This window comes from Phocoena phocoena, chromosome 15 (assembly GCF_963924675.1).
Source record: "Phocoena phocoena chromosome 15, mPhoPho1.1, whole genome shotgun sequence".
Classification (NCBI taxonomy): Eukaryota; Metazoa; Chordata; class Mammalia; order Artiodactyla; family Phocoenidae; genus Phocoena; species Phocoena phocoena.
Window position 1 is genome coordinate 37,050,594 of NC_089233.1, and position 14,849 is coordinate 37,065,442.

Consider the following 14,849-nt stretch of genomic DNA (forward strand, 5'->3'; position numbering starts at 1 on the left):
TGGTTCCAAATACCCCCACTCCCTGAGCAAGTACCCTACGCCCAGAAGACACAGAGGGATGAGAAAAATGCCATCACGAACCTTATGTGGAATCACGAACTTCAACTTGCCTCTGCACCTTCTGAAGAATGGAATGCTCATCACTGGATATTCACAATGAAGAATCAAGGCAAAAACAACTCCCTTGAGACCGAAGATATTCAGTCTCAATCTTTAGAAGAGATGAATCAGCAAAAAGATCCCTGACAACGTTAAAGTGACTAGGGGAAGATTTTTCTGAGAAACTGACCTGGTCTTAATCACAACATGCTCAAATGCACAAAGGAAGCCACAGGTGTATACTGACACTATCACAACTTCCGCTGGAAGGGCAGAGGGAGACGCAGAAGTGGGAGGTGTCTCTGCTTGGGTCTTTTGAAAAATTCCAGCCTTTAACATAACAGTTGCTTATTTTCATACATATATAATCATTTAGGTTGGGAGAAAAGGCATCCATCATTTTAATGCTACAGACGACACCATTTTTCCTTAATATGGCAGGCAAATGCTTATACCTGTCTGGTTGCTAGAGAAGCAGGGTTCTCTGAAATCATGTCAGCTTTATTACAAGTTTGAGAAGAGTCAGTCCACTCTCCTCCGCAACTCACCTCCCCACTGGATGACACTGGGCAGTCAGCTACTCCCAAATGGAGTCGGTGTGGGAGATCCAAGAGGGACATGCTGCTGAATAAAGCGCCGACAAAGTCTTATCCAGATCTCCAGAGTTTTCCTCCTGCTGGATGTCCACCAGGTGACAGGTGCCAACCTACCAACCAGACTACTGTGGGGTGTCCCCTGATGGATAAGCAGCTCGGGATCGCCACTGTCCCTGGCACAGTGCCCACCGCCACTGGGCACTGCCCCCCGCATTGATGCAGTAATGCTACTTGGCATCTCTGGTCCCAGACAGTGGGAATACAAGAAAGCTGGCAGTGGCCTAACCTTGGCCTGATCCACTGTGGATCTAACCGGGTCGGATGCCCAGAGACAGACCTACTGATCTTGTTTGGCTCAATAAGGTACTAATTTCAGGAAGCTGATACATTGATCACAAAACACAAGCTAGTTTAAAGAGACTCTGGACTCAAATACTGCTGTCTATCTCTCTTAAAGTGGTACCACATCCCTTTCTTTCAGACCTCCAGAGCTTTGGGACTGTTTTTTCAAGAGCCCAGGAGGGCTGCCCACACAGGCTTTTCTTAGTGATGTTTGTGCCTAAATCCAGATCTGAAAGAGGGAGGCCACATGACAGGCAGGAGCTCTGAGGAAAGCTGGAGAGGAAGGAAGGAAGCTATTGCCTGGAAGCCACTGTCCTGCTTCCTCTGCAGCTTGGAGGGGACAACCCGACCTGCAGCCTGGAGCAGCTGACCACACTGGGGAGGCGGCAGGATCAAGAGCGGCCCCCCTGCTTGTACTCGCAAAGGACCTTCCCCTCTCCTTGCACACTGGCTCATCTCTTCGCGGGGGGCGGGGGGGGGGGCGGGCAGGGGGAGGAACCAGAAGAGAGGGCCCAGCTGGCCTCGAAGGCTGCCGGTCCACAGTGAGCTGGGAGAGAGGCAAGGTGATGAACACTAACAGTAGTGGGCTGGGGCGGATTCAAGAAGCCACACTGACTGCAGCTGCTGGGCAGGGGTAAGCAGCAGGTGGGGTGGTGCCCCAACACCACAGCACTGGTGCCCAGCCACATAGGTGTGCCTGGGTGGTGGTTTGTGTGTTTGGCCCCGCAAGGCTGAGAAGGCAGAGGAGCTGTGTTAACTCCATTCTGGGGAAAGACTGGATGTTGCACTACCCGAGATGGTGACGGCTGGTCATCTGAGGAGGCTCAAGGAGCACACCAGAGGGATGTGGGTTCAGCGCACCCTGACTGCACGTGATGTCTGACCATTGCCTGGATTCCCTGAACAGGAGGAAGAAAAACAGGAGACCATGAGGCAGAAATACAAGCAAGGGATTAGACATATGCATTGAGGCATACTCTGCACTGATGCCAAGGAAAGGAAGAGAGAACTTTCCCTGCAAATGGCATCTGTCCAAAATGCTAGGCAGAAACACGTCAGAAGTTCAAGATCATCAGGAAAGTCTTATCTGTAGTCAAATGAGCGCTTGGGGATCACCCTAATAGAGAGAAATAACATCTCAGGTCACCAAGAAGAAATGTGCAGATAGATGTGGGGAAGAAACCAACCAAACAGGAACCCTGTTCTTCCTCTCCAATATCTCCTAATTCTCAAAATACGAGAAAAACATTTTCTGACCAGCTTAGCGGGATTTTTTTAAAAGTCCACACAACCCGCATAAGACATGATTCTTTTCCCCCTTCCTGTTGAGTCAGTCAGAACAAAAGCTCCAGATGAGGAAGCACTAGGCCATGGTCAGGATTTCTGGGGAGGTGGCACCAGTTGCGCTGACCTGGGACCCTCCCACTGCCCCATGATTGGAGTGTCCTCTGCAGTGCCCGCTGTCTCAGGTCATGCCCAGCTGTCCTCCTCGTCCTCGCACTGCAGAGGGAAAAACTGAAGCAGGGAGTGGGTTTGGCGCAAAGAAGGCAGCAATGCCCTGGAGCCTCCCTGCAGAGAGCAGGAGGTCACAGCTTTCCAGGCCATAACGACGACAGCCAGGCCCACCACTCTTCTCTCAGAAAGAAAACACCCTGAAACGTCTGACACAATGACCGAGGCAGAAGCGTAGGTACCATGCAGACCCTAACACATGCTCCTGGCAGGGGGTGGGTCCGACGCCAGGGCCACATCTGACACTGGCCTTGCCAAGGACGCTCCCTCATCGCCTGGCCACCACTGCCTCGGCCTGCTGGGACATGGCTGTGTGCACGTTGCACGTTCTGGATGCAGAGGTGCCTCTGTTCAGACTGTCTCCTGGGAGTCCGGGCTTGATTTATGTTTTCTCTCTTCTAAAGAGGGCTACCCCTATGATGCTCGAGGACCACCAACCCCATAAGCTGTCCTCCGCAGCCTCCGGGCTGCCCCAGCCATGAGGCACAGTCACTGGGACAGGTCACCGACCGGGGGGCCACCTCCACCGCCATCAAACAGAACCTCTCGGCGGCCAGGCTCAGCGATGGACAGCTCTTGGGCCAGATCGTTGAACCGGGATATGTAATCAATGCTGTTTTCGTTCATCATGCACACCAGCTGGGAATCCACAACCTGTGGGAGAGGACACGGGGAGACGAGTGAGCAGGCAGCTGGCCACCATGGCCGGACTTAAGCGCAACTCCCTCTACAATGAGGGTGAGAGTCCCTCTGGCGGCCACGTAACAGCGGCCCCCGCACTCCAGGGACGACCTCAGAATCACCTCCGTCACTGCGAACACTCGCTCTGTGGACAAGTATGCACTGTGAGCCCGGCCGCCCAGCTGTCGGGTCAGAGTGGTGGGTCCCCGGGGAGGACGGTCAGTGGACAGAGAGGCAGAGGGAAGGCAGCAGAACTAGGGACTATGGGGTGGCCTGAAGGAGACAGAAGTGGAGGAGGGAGTTTGCCACGGGCTTGCGTGTCAGAGGAGGGTTTTCTGAGGCAGGGTGTGTGCAGAAGTGTGGGAGCAAGTCATGTAAAGCCACGAGGGAAGCACATTCCCGTGAGAAGAAACAGCAGGTGCAAAGGCCCTAAGGTGGGAACAGCCGGCTGTTCAAGAAACAAGGAAGATGGTGGATGTGACAGTGAGTAAGGCAGAGAGTAGAGGAGACCAGAGTGTGCACAGTGGGGCCTCACGCATCAGGACTGTCCTGTGGGCAGAGCCAGGGAGTTTACTGTCTCCTCCCGCACCTCCAGCACCGGACTGTTGGCCTCATGGGGATGGGGCCTTTAATTTGTCCATTCTGGGCCTGTAGCAGTGCCCAGCATCTAGTAGGCCCTCAATTAATATTCATTAACAAACTGCTTGATGTAATGAACAAATACAAATGAGAAGCCTTCGGAAAATTCTGAGTAGAGCACAGGATGAACTGAACTTTAAACTTTTTAACTACAAGAAATTTCAAAAAAACTGAAATTTGTTTTCAAAATCCCCTCGGATCTCGAGATTTACGTCCGGACACCGAGAAGCTGAGGCATCCTGGGAAGCAGCCGTGTGAGCTTTGTTTGATCCAGGTTCCCCCCCGAGTATCGACTATGAAATGCTCGAGGGCCCCCCACAAGTGCCTCGACAGCCTAGGGAGCCGGTGTTGGGGAGATGCTGCTGTAGGACTTCAGCAATGAGCTGGGGGTTGAGCCAGGGGCATTCTAGACTTAGGTTCTCCCCTCAGCACAGCCTCTGTCTAAACTCCTACAGTACCTGTTACTTCACGCCTGAAGTCTTAGTTAAATGTACCCGTCTTCACTCCCTCAGCCCTACTTGCCCACAGATACCACTCAAACCTAGTGGGATGGAGGCCTGGGTGGTTGTGTGAGGCAGCGGCCTGGACAAAGAAAAGAGGGATGCTGCATTCCAGGCAGAACATGGGGGTGACACACTGCCACAGCATGACTCCCGTGTCATCACGTGATCGCAGAGGAGCCTCTGCAGCAGCCCTCCCTCCATTCGGCAGGTCAGCCACGAGCAACGACACCAAGGTGCTGCTCAAGGGTCCCCTCTGTCAGGTGGCAGCAACGATGGCACCGCCACTACTGCCTCTTCTCCTCTGCAGATCAGGAGACTGAGCAGGGGGACACAGAGTCCCTGCCCGAGGTCACACAGCTGGTGGAGGATACACAAGACCCAGAGTTGCCTTCAGAGCCCCGGGCTCAGCCGTGACTCAGGGTCTGTCACCTGCTGCCAGCGGGACAAATGCCGGGCCAGTACTGGCAGAGATTCCCTCTCAGGAGCAGTCAGAGGCTGGGCTCTGTCCATGATGGCTCCTGACATGTAAATCTTAGTGAGCAGTTCTGAGTAACCACACGGGTCTGCCGGAGGGTCTGGCAGCTCTGGGATGGAGGCTGGCACCCAGGCTTGGGGGAAAGGTCGTGCGCTTACCTCGGCGACATCAGCCAGGGACCGGGACACAAACGAGTCGCGAGAGTTGCCATCCAGCAGGCTGGGGCCCAGAAGGGAGGTGCCACTGTTGGTTCCGACAGGGGTTGGCAGCATCTTCCGGCTCTTCTCTGGGGAGATGAAGCTCGCTGCAGAGAGGAAGGAGAGGCCCTGAGCTGGCTAGGCCTGGACTGGTCCAGGGAGGCCCGGCTGGGCCCTGCAGGCATCTCGTTGCTTGCATGGGCACGATGCTCCAGACGGAAGCATCAGGCCACACCTGCCTTTCCTCCCATGGTGAGCCTTGGACAGTCCCCTGCAGCCCGGGAAAGTCTATCTCATTTTTCTAGGGGCCCCACAGTGTTTCACTGTCTGGTCACCACTGCTACCTCAATGTAAGGTTGTTTCCAATTTCTCATGATTTCTGTTCGACTTTGCAGAGTCTGCACTGCTCTCTGTGACTTTCTGAGCAGGCAATGCGCATTGGGGGCTGGCTCCCCCGCACCACCCAGACCAGAGCCACGGCTTGTTCAGGGCCTTCAGGTGTGGTGCTCCCACACGGTGCTGACCCAGTTGGTCAGCAAACAGCACGCCCCATGCCAGGGTGCACACCCTGGCTGCTCTCTACAAATGCAAAGTGCACGGACCCCAGATGTGCCTCAGAAACTCCTCTGTGCAGGAAACCAAAGCTGGTGAGTCTTTCCCTAACAGCCCCTTCCTGTCCCACAGGCACCGGTGGTGACGAGGATGAACACATCCTGTGAAGGCTCCGCTCTGTCATTGCCGTGCCACCACAGAACAGAAGGAGGGGAGCAAAGAGGGCGCAACACTCCAGCTCTTTCCACCCTGCCCTTGTCAGTGAGCCTGGGGGGAGGGGCACAAGGGACTGACCGCAGGATGGACGTGGCCATGGTTACGGGGTTTACACATCTGCCAAAGCCTAGTGACCTGCACACTGGGGCCTGGGCACTTTCCCACATGTAACTGATGCAGAAAAAACCCCTAAATACCAAGGAACAGCCCTGGAGGGGCCCTCTGCCAGGAGCGTGGAGAGTCCAGACTCTGGCTCTGCTTATTCCGGCTGCCCTCCACAGAGACTCACCAAACAAGCTGCTGAGTGAGGAGTCCGTGGGGTCGCTGGGGCACCACTGGGGGTCGTGGGTCGGGGAGGCGATCCAGTCTGGCTGGGGGCTGCTGGACGGGGAGGGGAGACTCTTGGAACTGTCACTGCCGTTCAGTTTTGCTGGAGAAAGAGGGACTCCTTCACCTGTCAACCAAAATCTGGGTCAGAGCCGACATGTGGGGTGAACAGCCCCACTTCCCCCACCTGCCACCAAGAAGGCCACAGAGTGGCGTGGCATGCGCGGCTGAACTGGGAGGCCCAGGACCCCACTGGGCCCCCCAACAGTAGGGACCCGTGCCCATCTTCAGAGAATGACACTGGCCACAGCGGATGGAGGCAGGCCCTGTGCTGAGGGCGTCACCTACACCCTCTCCTGCTGCTGACGACAGCCCTGCAAGATGTCCGCGGCTCCCAACACACTGCTAAGGAGAACAGGCTCTAATGAGCCGGTGACCAGCCCACGGCCACACGCTGCCAGCTATTAGCTCTGAATCCACGGCCTGAACTCTACCAGCTGGCGCCCACCATACCGCTGCCCCACAGCACCATCCCCACAGGTTCGGGGAGCCAAGGCCCACAGGTACCAGTCCAACCCCTCCTAAAACCCACAACCCCGCGGGCGTCCAACCCAGGTTGAGAACTGACAAGGAAATGGCCCTGCCTGATCCCCAGGCTGGAGACGCCTCGTGGGCCCGCTCTATCTCCCAAGGCCAGGGGCAGCCCTGCCAGACCACAAACAGGCTCATGTCCTGTACAGGCCTTGTCTGCCTGCGCTGCCCCTGCCAAGGCTGGGCAGTGCCTTGTAGGTGCAGAGGCTCAACACCCAGGACAGCTGGACAGCAAGGTGCCTGGAGGCTGGCAAACGCTCAGGTGGGAGGTCAAGGCCCCTGGGAGAACTGACTCCAGGAGGGCTGTGCAGAGGCACCCTGCTCCTTACTGTACTGGCCGGAGCTGATGGCGATCTCGATGATGGAGTCGCTGATCTGCGTGGCGGGCTCTCCCTGCGAGAGTACGTCCTCAGGCGGGCCGGGCAGGGAGATGTCCAGCAGAGCAGAGACGTTGGGCGGAGAGAGCCGGGTGCTGGAGGCCTCCGACGAGGCCAACGGTGTGGAGAGCCCATTGTGGAGAGGAGCCTTGGACAGCTCGGATAAGGAGAGAACGGGCGAGTTCTGCGGAGACAGATACTGTTGAGACACGACAGATCAGACAGTCCATACCAAGCAATGAGAAAGCAACCTTGGTCCCGCAGAGCAGTGACTGAGTGATGGGGACACCAACAGAGAGGCAGTGACCCCAGCGGTCACTCATCCTTCCAGCGAGAAACACACTCAGGGAACTTCCTTCTCCTGAAACCCTTGAGGGATGGCACAGTTGGGAGGCTGGGCCGAGGTGGCCTGGATCTGCTTCCACCCCCAGCTGATGACCTCCTCCTACCCGGCCCAGAAAACTTAGTCCTTCCAGAACTGTGTCTCAATCAGCCAGCCCGAGAGGGGAGAAAGGAAGCCTGAGATGGGAGCCGCATGTGCACCAAGGAGGCAAGGTGCGGGGAAGGACGGCCACTGGGCATCATGAGGAGGAAGCCCGGGCCCACGAGCAGGACCACGAGGGTAGGGCCCAGCGCTGGATGAGGTCCTGGGGCAGCTACTTTGCTCAGCAGCCAACAGCACACTCTACCTGGAAACCGTCTGCCACCGTCTCCTGCCTCGAGGGGACACTGATGAACGGGGTGCTCGTGCCCTACGAGAACACCAGGAATATGCCAGTGAGCGCTGGTCCGGCACCTGGCTCCTGAGGAGAGCCGTCCACCCCACGGCTCCTAACAGGCAGGAGCACGGGGGTGTAGGCTGGAAAGCTCTCCCTGGGAGCACAGGAAAGCCCACTGCTCTCAGAATGTGCGCCCCCACATCCCCAAACTTGAGACCATTTGTCAATTCACAATCAACTCCAGTCCTAGCAAGAGGTCGACCTCAGGGTCCTCAGGCAGGGCTGGGCTCTGCAGTCCTAAGTGGCCACCTGCCCTGCCCACCTCAGGCAGCCCTCAAACAGGTGGGGGAACCAGAGGAGCTGGAGTGCTGGCGGGGCTGCAGAGCAGGGCCCGCTGAAGCAGCACCCAAGTAGCAGGGAGTCAGGGGTGGACTGACAGCCAACTTGGTGACACTGCTGTTCAGGCCGGCTACCTTCGCTGCGGGCAGACCTCCTGTTCAGGCCGGCTACCTTCACTGCGGGCAGACCTCCATGCCCATCTTAGTTGTGGATTCCCTGGGTCACATGGCAAGCCCACCCCACCCGCTGCACCACATGGTCTCACTCAGGCTGAGTCTTCCCTGTTCAGTGACGCTCCTCTCGCTCAGCAGGCCCGTCCCCTCCAGAGGCAGAGCTGGAGTCCAGCACGACCTCAGCTCATGGCCTTGGCTTTCAAACCAGGACTGGAGACTGACCATCCCATCCCAAAAGCTGGTGGCAGCTCAGAGAAGCCCTTCTAAACACACTCACCCCTACAGTGGGGATGGGGTCTCCATTCTGGTGGGTGCCGGTGGAGTCCTGCCCCGAGACAGTCACCGTCACCTCATCTGAAGACAGCGGGGAGATGCCAGACAAGCCATCGGCATCCAGGACGGGGAGGGGGCTCCCAGGGATGATGCCGGCACTTTTAGCTGCTAAGTCGATAGCGCCTGGCAACAGAAGCAACGTGCAAGTCTTTGTCTCCTGACGTCCTGAAACGCGCCCCAGAGGGGACAGCCCATGTGCAGGCCTCATTTTCGTGCCAGGGCAGAGTCGCAGAGACTTACTGGCCAGGTGGCCTGGGGCCTGGGGTGGCAGGACCTTGGGCACAATCGGCCGGGACAGAGCCGCTTTGGTCAGGGAGGACTGAATGGGCCGGAAGGAGCCTCTCCCTGTGAGGATGAGAGTGGAAGCAGACGCGTCAGGCACATGAGCTGATGGCCTCTTGCCACACGGCGGGGGCTGCACGAGCTCCCCTTCATGGCCACTGTCCGGACCATGGAAGCCGAGGTGGAAGCCACCAAACGTCCCAACACTTGCTAACTTGGGGAAGTTAATGGTCACACAGGGCCCCGGTGGGGAAAAGCACTGTCGCCCGTGACAGCGGCACCACCGCGCTTCCTGGGGGCTGCTGAATGGCTGCGGTCACTACTGTCAGCCCACGGGAACAGCCCTTTAAGGGTCTATCACACCTGAGCTGAGCTACAGGCTCCTCTGAGGGGGTCAGAGCACCAGACTAGGATCAAGGTGCTGCCTCTGCAAGCTGGCTCCTTCCTGGCAGGCTTTCTGCCATTGAAAAGTAGGTGTGAGAATGAGCAATTGTCTGGGTCTTGTGAAAATCAAGACCGATAAAAAGGTAAGTCATGGAATGTGTGTTTCACTGAAGGAGTCTCACTGTATAAGATTTACTGCAAAGTGTGAGGGCCCCACTGAGCTTACAGACCAAATGAAAGCATGAGTCGCAAACCCTAAGGACACGTCTGTCCCGTAAAACGCCTGACAAGAATATGTCATGGATGGGGTGGACCACAGACCCTTCTCTAAACTGAACCAAGCAGAGCACCCCAACCAGGGCCGTATGAGCCCACCTTGGGAGGAAGCTGCCTGTGGACCACCAGTCAGGGGACCACGCCTGCCCACACCACTGCCCATGTTGATAGAACAGACCCAGGAAGGCTTGAAATGTCACTCAAAGGGCCACAGAAACAAATGCCTGCAATTCCCAAAGACGGGGCCGCGCACGTAAGGAGTGAAAGCTTCCCTGAGAAGCCCCGGCACTTACCAGTTATGGAAGAATTCGACAGGATGGAGAAGGAACAGACATTGTGGGACTGGTTTTCAGACGGTCTAGGAAGCAGTGTTCTCTGTGGAGGGAAAATTGGCAATATTCAGGTGATGGAAAGACCCCAATAACGAAAATCACCCAGGAAACTAGTGCTGGATTGTAAAGGAATGTTCTAGAGAAGAGGGAGCTGAGTGTAACCAGATGGGGGTTCTGGTTCTAGAGTTGACACAAGGGCTTCCAAGACAGTCTGAGGATGGCTGTGCTCTGTAGACCCCAGACCCCTAAACACTGGGTCCTCTCCAAAAAGAACCCAGGGAATTGAAGCTCCCCAGGGAAAACTGGGGGAATGTCAGAACAATCCACCTTTTATCTAGAACATCTGGTTTTGGCTGGAATGCAACTAGTCCTATAAATATTTATAACCACTCGATATGGACTGTTACGAGATATCCCTTGTTTGGGTGAAGAAAATCAAGTTGCCGCCTGTATCGCAGGGGGCCAAGGCCATGCGGTCCTCCACCCCATCCACGGTCTGGTGCCTGCTCCTCCCTGTCACACGCCCAGGGCTCCCATGTGTGAAACATCAGGTCCCAATGTGCTCAGGGCGCCTTCATGGTATGACGACTACCACCTAAGAGGAAATGGAGTTCACTGCCAACACTGTTAGCTGTTGAGGTGAAGCACTGACAGAAAGCATCTCTCAGGCCGGAAGTGTCCAGAGGCACTGCAGCTCTGGGCGTACAGCTGGGCTCTCGCCCCACTGGGGCTCCCCAAGGGTCTACCAGGTGCCGCAAGGCAACAGGGTGACTGTACACGAGGTGACGGGCCCTGGTGTCCCATGCCAGCCTCACGCCTCTTTGAAAGAGCCAGGTGGGAGATCCTTTAGGCTCTGGGCCTCGCAGTCTCTGTCACAGCTACTCAAGTGCACCCCGGTGGTGTGAAAGCAGCCGTGGACAGCAGGGAAATGAAGTACCGTGGCCACATGCCCATGGAACTTTTTATAAAAACAGTAAGTGAAAGAACCACATATGAAATGTGATTCCATTTATGTGAAATATGTGATCCCTAGAGACAGGAAGTGGCTCAAGGGTTGGGGAACGGGCGGTGCAGGTAACGGGCCGGGCTTCTGTTTGGGGTGATGACACAGCAGTGGGGGCTGCACACCCCTGTGAATATACTAAAAACCCTGAACTGTACACTTTAAGCAGGTAGGCTTCATGGTATGTGAATTATATATCAATAAAGCTGTTTACAAACAAAACAACAACAGGCAGCTGAGGGCACCATGGCTGCGACCCTGGGCCGTGAGGTATCCTCTAAGCCAGGGAGTGTGCTCCCATGCCCAGGGCATATGGTTAATGTATTTAACCAAATATACCAAAATTAAATGCCCTAACATTGAATTAGCCTGCACAAAAAAACCTGTGGGACTTGGAATAAATTTTCCTTCCTGAGATCTGTCATGCAATCTCTCATTTCTAAATAAATTACTTCCAAGAGAAGAAGAGATTTCTGAGTCTAACAAAAGGAGACCTATGCATTAATTCAAAAACATTCATAAATTTCCAGGCCCATAGTTACTTCAGCTTCACCTCTGTTATCTTTTCACCTCCATTTAAAAATGCCCTCTTTCTCCTGTGCCTCTCATCCCTGGATCACCCCTCTGGGTCTGCAGGTGGCATCCCCAGGTCCTCCCAGAGTTCATTACCAGCTTGGGAGAGGTCTGGCCTCTGGTCAATCCATATACCTTGCCAACTGCTTCCATTTACTACATACATATAAACAGATGTTCTGAGTGTCCTCACATATATTCCAATCTGGAACATCCTTGGAACCCAAATCCCAAGAACTTTCTGTCTTTTTTGCAAGCGGTTTTCATGCTGTACCAAGATTACCTTTATTTTCAGGTACAGTTAGGGTCATTGTTACTACTTTATCCTGCTAAAAAGAAGAAAAGAAGGGGCAGGGATTCTCCCCACTTCACATGAAAACCTGAGACGCAGGAGGACACTAGTGTGTCCTGGGCAGCTCAGCTGGTGGGAGGGAGAGGCCAACCCTTGAGGCCAGGCACACGCAGACGTGGATGGGCTCCTGACCTGGACCACCAATGGCTTCCGCAGGTGCCGGTTCCGCAGCTTCCTGGGCTTTGGCAGGAAGAAATCCGACTGCATCTGTGAGGAAGACAGTACTGACCCTGAGAGTGTTTTCTCCACACACATGGGGCAGGCCAGCAGCAGGGAGGCGTGGGCCCCACTTACGCTGATGGAGTTCAGATGCTGACGGAACGTCAATTCTGTTTCCTTGTTGGGAGAGAAGAGCTTCCCGTGCCGGCTGTTGGGTGGCAAAGTTGTCGGGACAGCAAAAAGGCCACCATCTGAGTCACCACTTCCGGCACTGGAGGGACCGGCCACCAAGAGGGGCCTCGGGGGGTTTCTCAAACCTAGGGAAGGAGAAGGGAGAACAGATACAATGGCGCTCACCCAGCAACGCCTCCAGCATGGGAGGGGTTCCACCGGGAAGAAAATCAGAAAGGAATACTTGACAGCCTCTCTGGTGTCCTTAAAGGGAATTTCCTATATCTCAGTGCTGTAAAAATCTGCTTTTCTCCCTTTCTCCCTGAAATTCTAGTTCCCACCATGTAAGCAGATCAGAGCTTTCCTTGATCTCTGATCTCAGTGGGAAGGGCAGATTCACCTTCAAAGACTTTTCAGAGCTAGAAGAACCTTCCAGATCATCTAGTGCAGACCAGAGGTCAGCAAATGTTCTCTGGACATGGACAGACAACAAAAGTCAGCCTCGAGGGCCTCACAGTCTCTGTTGAACTCAGCTCTACGGCTGCAGCACAAAGGCAGCCACATGAGCCAGTGGATGTGGCCATGTGCCAATAAAACTTCATTTACAACAAGCAGGCTGTGGACCACTGTCTGCTGATCCTTGGTCTAAATCTCTAATTATACAGAAAACAGACCTAGAGATAAAAAGACAGAAAATATTTATTTAGGAACTACTATCTGGGGACTCTCCTTGCTGTTTTCATCATCATAGGCGCTGCTGCAAAGCACCCTCACTTCATGGTAGGGACGAGTCTCCTTTCTTTATTCTTTATTTGCAAATCTATGAGGTTAAATCAACACGCAGAGTCCAGAGACCAGGTCTTTTAAGCACCTGTCTGGATTCTAGCACTGCAGGCACACTGGGCTAAAAGCATCCTCGATTGAGGAAGAGTGTGGATATTTAAGAGTTCACAGAATTACAAAACTTTAAAGCCAGAGGGAGGCGGCAAAGACTATACAGGCTCCCAGCTAGCCCACCACTGGTTGACGCCTGAGGAACGCACCTTTGCCTTAAAGACAACCGATTCTGCTGCTGCCCCCTCGTGAGCCACGGCAAGGAAACAGGATAAAGGTCAGGAGGGAAATGGAAAACAAGAACTGCAGGAGGTGGGGAGCCTGACACCACAGCAGCCTTATTCTTTAAAATTCATGCAGAATTAACTATTCTAGCCATGACAACCTGTTTTATTAAAAAAAAAAAAATACTAAGCAAGTAAACTGATGACTCAGAGAAACGAGTCATGTTTATCCCAGGGTTATGTGCCACGTAATCCAAAAAAGGACGCTGAATTTAAATTACTTCCTAGATACAACCATGGACCAGCAGGTAAGCCCATCTTTCTTTCTAAGACTTGTGTTCAACTGCTGGGGTATCCTTTAACTGAAGGTTTCTTTATTCTAATACTTTAGATGTAAAGAAAAACAGTCCCTGTAAGACTCAGAAAGAACCAACCTTTCTCATGCTTTACGCCACCAACTCGGCATGATATGGAGGCTGCTGCTGACCTCACAAAGCCAGATCCCCCAAAGTGACCAGACTGGCAAGGGTCCCCTATGTTTCCTGTCGGCTCCCGCACCCAGGACCCCAGAGCCTCTGTGACGGGCCCTGTGCTCACCCTCCCCTCGAGGAGGCAGTGATTTCTGTACCCGACACCATCCGCTGGACTGCAGCTGACTGAGTGGGGCGAGGCCTCAGGCAGCCCAGAGCTCTCGGCTCTGTGTAGCCCGCAACGCCCAGCAAGGACCCAGGAGGCTGCCTGTGGCTGTCTGGGCCTCACCTGAGGAGCAAGGTGTGGAGCTGGGGGAGAAGGTCTTGCCGTGACGGAGGGCAGCCTGGTTTCGAGGGCAGCGTGGGCTGCGGGTGCTGACAGTCACCACCTTCCCCGGGGGTGTCGTCGACTGCTCCTCCTGGGCGGGCCTCACTGAGGCCATGGAGCCAGTGTTCGCTTCTGGAGCCTGGGACAGAAACGGGCCAAAACATTGGCCAAACTCAGCACGGAACAATGCTTGTGGAGTGTGACAGGACAGCAAAGGACCCAGGGTCACACTCCATGACGCACAGGTTGGTGCCCCCAGGCCCTCAGGGGAACAACCGCTGTCCTCCAGGAGCCCTTCTGCGTTCACTGCTGCGGTGGCACGGACGGGGCGTACCCCTGCACCGTGACGGGAGGGGAGGCTGAGTGGCAAGTGACAGGGACTCTCCTTCTTAAAGCTTCTTCTGATTGTGAGTCAGAGGAAGGAAATACAGATTAATTTCTAAAATCAAACACAATCACAGCCAAGGAGTCCTCTGCTTAGTCAAAACCTCCACCTCAGGGTTTTCGTGGGCCCCTACCTGAGGCCGCTGCCTCCACTCTCCTGCTGTCACTGAGTGTTGGGGTCCTCGGCCATAGAGGCACCCCTTCTACTCACCTGATCTCTCCCATGACTCCACCATCCTGCCCCGCCCCCTCAGTTCTTCCCAGCACCCACTCCCCATGCTCTCACCCAGCCCCACCTACCCTGCACCTCTTTCTGTGTCTCCCATGCCCTTCGCCCTGGCCTGACCCACCTTCTCCTTTCCCTGGGACCCCTGCTGTGTCCCTTCCTACTCCATTCACTGGATCT

The 14,849-nt window shown here is 55.0% G+C and overlaps 1 protein-coding gene across 1 annotated transcript in view; it reads right to left on the bottom strand.

Moving 5' to 3' along the window:
• Positions 1-3,038: 3,038 nt before the first annotated feature.
• Positions 3,039-14,849, bottom strand: part of CRAMP1 (cramped chromatin regulator homolog 1) — a 62,521-nt gene continuing 50,710 nt past the window's right edge. The window contains exons 10-20 of the mRNA XM_065892763.1: positions 14,021-14,198; positions 12,168-12,349; positions 12,006-12,080; positions 9,907-9,988; positions 8,912-9,016; positions 8,616-8,794; positions 7,797-7,859; positions 7,060-7,291; positions 6,102-6,266; positions 5,006-5,151; positions 3,039-3,203 (exon numbers count right to left, since the gene is read on the bottom strand). Coding sequence (XP_065748835.1) covers positions 3,039-3,203; positions 5,006-5,151; positions 6,102-6,266; positions 7,060-7,291; positions 7,797-7,859; positions 8,616-8,794; positions 8,912-9,016; positions 9,907-9,988; positions 12,006-12,080; positions 12,168-12,349; positions 14,021-14,198 — 1,572 coding nt within the window. The remainder of the gene's footprint in view (positions 3,204-5,005; positions 5,152-6,101; positions 6,267-7,059; positions 7,292-7,796; positions 7,860-8,615; positions 8,795-8,911; positions 9,017-9,906; positions 9,989-12,005; positions 12,081-12,167; positions 12,350-14,020; positions 14,199-14,849) is intronic.